The following is a 6310-nucleotide window of genomic DNA, read 5'->3' as shown; positions in this document are numbered from 1 at the left end:
GCTGTTCGCGTTCTCTATTTAGTTGTACTTGATATGGTTGGTTTCCTTGGCTGTTTCCTGATTGTTGGTACTTCAACAGGATATTACACTACATATTCTTGTCACTTGTTCAGTTGGCACTAGAACTTTCTTGTCTAGAAGTTCAGCACTTTGTGTGCCTGACTTTTGCACTCATTGTACGTGGCTCTGGATAAGAGTGTCTGCTAAATGTAACGTAATGTCTAGAGGAGGCCGTTCACTAAAAGTCAGTGTGTAAGTAAAGAAGGGATTAGTCAGAAACAATAAAGAGGAACTCTGAACATGATGCTACCACCACCATGCTTCACAGTAGGGAGAGTATTCTTGGGGTGATGAGCAATGTTGGGTTTATACCAAACATAGCACACTGTGTCAAGGCCAAAACGTTCAATTCTAATCTTCTCAGACCAGAAACCTTTTCCAGATGTTTACGGAGTCCGACAAAATTTCATTTACCATCTACTTGGAATGTCCAATCTGAGTGAAATGTCTGGTTTGAGTGAAGTGTCTGATATGCATGGAGTGATCAGGCTGAGTGGAGTGTCCATGTCCACTCAAAATACTGAGACGGAACACTTTATGACAGAATACTGTCCCTTTCATGCTGGTAAGAGCACTTGGTATTTGGGACACAGCCTCGATTTTAATCTGAAAAATTGTGCAATTTTTTTGCAGAAGGCGAAAAAGACGACTAAATACAGCACATAAATAATTAAAGTTGTGGTTTATTTCAGCAGGTCAGTAGGGTTTAATGGCAGCGTTGCTCAGTCTGAAGGCCATGCAGGCAGCATCGCATTTCATCAGCTGTGTCTCAAATTACAATATCTGACTAAAGGTATGTGAGATGTAGAGCACTAACGTAGAAGATAAGTGTAGGACATGATGCTGAAATGCTGATGTTAAAACGAATGTGATGTGAACAACAGAGCCGATGTTAATTTAACCAACAGTGTTTGCTAACAGGCTTCGTGTGGTTTAATGTTCATGTACAGCTCAGTGCCAGTTATGGTTCTGTCTGAAGCCCATCATCAGGCAATTTATAGTAAACTTCATTTGTCTGTCCAGCTCAAAACCATCTTACAATACTGTCTCGTCCAGACGTGTGTGATTTGAGACACAGCCCTGGGTTAAAGATGATCTACAGATGTGTGGAAAAGTGAAATAAATCATTAGTGCATGTCCAGTTTATTAAATAGTCCTGATTTAGCCTGAGCTTTACCACGAGCCATTTTTTAACTTATTTTTAGCTGTTATTTTTTTAATAATGTTTTTCAGGATATACCTCTATTTTTACTACAACATGGAATGACAAAGAATCTTCACATTATTCAGAGGGTTTAAAGTAGCGAGTGCGATCATGGCCACCCTCTACAGATAAAAGACTTTAAATTAAATAATAAAGGCTTTGGAAAAAAAACAATTATAAATAGAAAAAGAAAAAAAAAAACATATACAAACGTTTCTTGTTGAATACTTAATTCCTTTTTGATTTAGTCTAAAAGTCGAGGTGTTAGTGTTTCCCACAGTTGAGCCATTATTTACAGTTACATGTTTCGGGTTCAATCATGTTTTTATGAGCCCTTCTAGGAAGTCTTTCTCCACCATCTCCTCAATGTCATGTCTGGCTCGGCTCCAGAACATTTTCTGGCTCTCATGTTTGCTGTTTTTCACAACATTGGGAGCGTCAGGAGCGTCGCTGGGCGGGGTGTTGCTGTGGAACGATGCGGACCTGATGCCTGATTTTCTGCTGAACACCTGACTGAGCACGGTGAAGAAGGGCAGGAGCTGCTCGATGCTGCGGATCCCGAACAGGGTCAGAGTCAAGCGTCCAGGCTCCCACGCTAATGTCCGACCCGAGACGTCGTCTTCTGCACTTTTCTGATAAACACAGGACAGAGTATTACACCCAGTATCATGCTGTAGTGATGTGTAACTGATCTTCACTAGGGTTCCAAGCACTGAAGACACTCTGTAAGGAGTATTTTTTTATTATTCTATCCAAAAAACAAACAAGAACTGCAAACCAAACGACAAGTCACAAAGACATGACACTGCTCAGCTACTCAGGCAAGCAGGATGAGCCTGAAAAGCAGCACTAAAACGCAGCATTTCTCATTTTGTTTCCCATAAATCATGACCCATTTGGTGTGGAGACAAAATTCTTTACCTTACACTAAGAGCCATGAATCTGCAGTAAAACATGGCTGTCAATCAGCTTGATACGCTTATAACTGGCCAATCACAAAACCTGAATGGTCCATCTATTGTAAATAGGGACTCTGTGTGAGTGTACATACAGTGGTGCTTGAAAGTTTGTGAACCCTTTAAATTTTCTATATTTCTGCATAAATACGACCTAAAACATCATCAGATTTTCACACAAGTCCTAAAAGTAGATAAAGAGAACCCAGTTAAACAAATGAGATGAAAATATTATACTTGGTCATTTATTTATTGAGGAAAATGATCCAATATTACATATCTGTGAGTGGCAAAAGTATGTGAACCTTTGCTTTCAGTATCTGGTGTGACCCCCTTGTGCAGCAATAACTGCAACTAAACGTTTGCGGTAACTGTTGATCAGTCCTGCACACCGGCTTGGAGGAATTTTAGCCCGTTCCTCCGTACAGAACAGCTTCAACTCTGGGATGTTGGTGGGTTTCCTCACATGAACTGCTCGCTTCAGGCCCTTCCACAACATTTCCATTGGATTAAGGTCAGGACTTTGACTTGGCCGTTCCAAAACATTAACTTTATTCTTCTTTAACCATTCTTTGGTAGAACGACTTGTGTGCTTAGGGTCGTTGTCTTGCTGCATGATCCACCTTCTCTTGAGATTCAGTTCATGGACAGATGTCCTGACATTTTCCTTTAGAATTCACTGGTATAATTCAGAATTCATTGTTCCATCAATGATGGCAAGCCGTCCTGGCCCAGATGCAGCAAAACAGGCCCAAACCATGATACTACCATCACCATGTTTCACAGATGGGATAAGGTTCTTATGCTGGAATGCAGTGTTTTCCTTTCTCCAAACATAACATTTCTCATTTAAACCAAGAAGTTCGATTTTGGCCTCATCCGTCCACAAAACATTTTTCCAATAGCCTTCTGGCTTGTCCACGTGATCTTTAGCAAACTGCAGACGAGCAGCAATGTTCTTTTTGGAGAGCAGTGGCTTTCTCCTTGCAACCCTGCCATGCACACCATTGTTGTTCAGTGTTCTCCTGATGGTGGACTCATGAACATTAACATTAGCCAATGTGAGAGAGGCCTTCAGTTGCTTAGAAGTTACCCTGGGGTCCTTTGTGACCTTGTCAACTATTACATGCCTTGCTCTTGGAGTGATCTTTGTTGGTCGACCACTCCTGGGGAGGGTAACAATGGTTTTGAATTTCCTCCATTTGTACACAATCTGTCTGACTGTGGATTGGTGGAGTCCAAACTCTTTAGAGATGGTTTTGTAACCTTTTCCAGCCTGATGAGCATCAACAATGCTTTTTCTGAGCTCCTCAGAAATCTCCTTTGTTTGTGCCATGATACACTTCCACAAACATGTGTTGTGAAGATCAGACTTTGATAGATCCCTGTTCTTTAAATAAAACAGGGTGCCCACTCGCACCTGATTGTCATCCCACTGATTGAAAACACCTGACTCTAATTTCACCTTCAAATTAACTGCTAATCCTAGAGGTTCACATACTTTTGCCACTCACAGATATGTAATCTCATCTCATTATCTGTAGCTGCTTTATCCTTCTACAGGGTCGCAGGCAAGCTGGAGCCTATCCCAGCTGACTACGGGTGAAAGGCGGGGTTCACCCTGGACAAGTCGCCAGGTCATCACAGGGCTGACACATAGACACAGACAACCATTCACACTCACATTCACACCTACGCTCAATTTAGAGTCACCAGTTAACCTAACCTGCATGTCTTTGGACTGTGGGGGAAACCGGAGCACCCGGAGGAAACCCACGCGGACACGGGGAGAACATGCAAACTCCGCACAGAAAGGCCCTCGCCAGCCACGGGGCTCGAACCCGGACCTTCTTGCTGTGAGGCAACAGCGCTAACCACTACACCACCGTGCCGCCCCAGATATGTAATATTGGATCATTTTCCTCAATAAATAAATGACCAAGTATAATATTTTTGTCTCATTTGTTTAACTGGGTTCTCTTTATCTACTTTTAGGACTTGTGTGAAAATCTGATGATGTTTTAGGTCATATTTATGCAGAAATATAGAAAATTCTAAAGGGTTCACAAACTTTCAAGCACCACTGTATTAAATTTAACAACAAGCAGCCAATAGGGGGCACTATGCCTGCAAAAAAACATCATGATGTTTTAAAAAAAGAAAAAAAAAAACAAGGGGTTAAATTGTCCAATAGACTTTCTGCATTTCCCCTTAGGGACACTTGGGCCCCTGTGATCGCTGCTTGTGGCTACAGTGCTGTACACTGGGTTTTACGGTGATGTCATCGTGTTCCAGCTGAACAGAACTAAGGAGCTGAAGGAAACCAGATGAACTCCAGCTGAACAGTTGTGTGGTTATTTACAGTTTCTTTCTACTTTGTTATGTTTGGGGTTTGGAGATATTTACACCCTCAGCTGTGATTGCTTTCTCTCTCTGTACCTTTGCTCTTTTCCTCAGCAGCTTTGCCAGTCGCACGACGTAGGGTTTAAACTCTCTCTGGTGTGTCCCCTGTCTGCGCACCTCCAGACCGGAATCGTCCGAGGACTCGGGGATGAACGCCCAGCGATACCTGCAGCACCGACACACCCAACCCTCAGGGTTAAAGGAATACTCCAGTGCTGAACAGACTATCCTTAGAAGTGAGTAAATAAGCTTTATGTTCTTTGTGGTATACTATTCAAAACTGTAAATTGCCCTGCAACCATCCAGGTCCTCGAGAGACACCTAGATAGTGCATAGTGCAAGATTTCAGACACAGCCAAATCTCCCACTCAGCATTTAGACAGGTTTGTCTCCAGATGTCCTCCTGTAGAGCGGTAAACACTCACATCTGGAACTGTGGGAGACTCTCAGAGGGCAGAGTGAGCGCCAGATCCAGCAGTTTGCAGGCAGACAGGTAGAGGTTGAGCCAGCGCTGGCTGTTGTAGGACGTTGAAAATCCGTTTCCTCCCGAGTACGTCGTCTCCAGTCCTGCAACTGAGGGACCTGACGTCCTGCAAAGTGCAAAAGAAAACATAAAATATTCAGAAAATACAACACAAGCGCTCATGTTCTGGCATTAGGACGGCAGTGTAGCGCCAGAACGCTGAGACACTCACCATCCTCACACTCGTGTCTGAAACCTACAGCAGTGTAGTGCATGCAGAGGGGTGTGTGTGTGTGTGTGTGTGTGTGTGTGTGTGTACCTGGTGATGTCCTCATCTGCAGTGAGCTCCTGCTCCATCAGTAAAAATACCTGAACCTGAGAGCAAAAGGAAAACACATTTTTGATAAAACATTTAAATGAAATGTACAATGGTGTGTGTGTGTGTGTGTGTGTGTGTGTGTGTGTGTGTGTGTGTGTACCAGCTCAGTGATCATGGTGGGCCACAGTGAGGTGAGATGTTGAGGAGACATACGCAGCAGCAGAACTCTGAAGAACAGAAACACCTGAGCGTGCAGGATTGGTACCTGAGGGAGACGCAGACTCTCCACCAACCGCTCTGATGCACACACACGCGCACGCACACACACACACACACACTTCAGAAGATGACCCCCCATCCCCCCGCCATGTCATAATCCATTGTGTGCTGTGGATTATATACAGAATTGAAAATCTGTCAGGATTTCTAAATATCATGACACCACCCAAGCTCTGTGTGTGTGTGTGTGTGTGTGTGTGTGTGTGTGTACCCTGTATATCTGGGAGGTACTTTTGGTACTGGTCCACCTCACTGCTGTAGATGGTGAAGGCGAGGCGTTTCAGCAGCATGGCTCTCTGCTCCAGCTCCGCATCCCGATTAGTGAAGAGATTCAGAGAGCTGTTCTGAGCTACAGCTACACGTGCTGAGGACACAGGAAGTGAGGAGGAGGAAGTGTCGTAATATTACATGATGTGGTCGATAATAAACTACAGTTTGGAGGCTAGTTTCTAAAAATAAAAACTAACACCTCAGAAAAGCTGTGGATGTGAATTAGAGTGTTGTAGAGATTAATCTGGCTTCATGTTGTTGAGATCCTGCTGTGAATTCTAGAACGCGCTGTGTGATGGCGCGCGTCTCCGTGTGCTCAAACGACAGACCTGCGATTAAAGAACACGACTCTGTTC

At 43.6% G+C, this 6310-nt stretch overlaps 1 protein-coding gene across 5 annotated transcripts in view; it reads right to left on the bottom strand.

Moving 5' to 3' along the window:
* Positions 1 to 725: 725 nt before the first annotated feature.
* The window catches only part of dop1a (DOP1 leucine zipper like protein A), a 59282-nt gene continuing 53697 nt past the window's right edge, over positions 726 to 6310 (bottom strand). For 4 of the 5 annotated variants that reach the window (XM_060905542.1, XM_060905543.1, XM_060905545.1 and 1 more), the window contains 6 exons: positions 5896 to 6048; positions 5566 to 5702; positions 5406 to 5461; positions 5049 to 5213; positions 4660 to 4789; positions 726 to 1896 (listed from right to left, as the gene is read on the bottom strand). In XM_060905542.1, the coding sequence (XP_060761525.1) occupies positions 1582 to 1896; positions 4660 to 4789; positions 5049 to 5213; positions 5406 to 5461; positions 5566 to 5702; positions 5896 to 6048 (956 nt within the window). In that variant the 3' untranslated portion in view covers positions 726 to 1581. Of the gene's footprint in view, positions 1897 to 4659; positions 4790 to 5048; positions 5214 to 5405; positions 5462 to 5565; positions 5703 to 5895; positions 6049 to 6310 lie in introns of those variants that run through there. The other variant, XM_060905547.1, reaches the window with a different exon arrangement.

The sequence above is a fragment of the Neoarius graeffei genome, chromosome 23, assembly GCF_027579695.1.
Source record: "Neoarius graeffei isolate fNeoGra1 chromosome 23, fNeoGra1.pri, whole genome shotgun sequence".
In the NCBI taxonomy this organism is placed as follows: Eukaryota; Metazoa; Chordata; class Actinopteri; order Siluriformes; family Ariidae; genus Neoarius; species Neoarius graeffei.
Note: the sequence above shows the minus strand (reverse complement) of the source record. Positions and strands in the feature narration are given on the sequence as shown.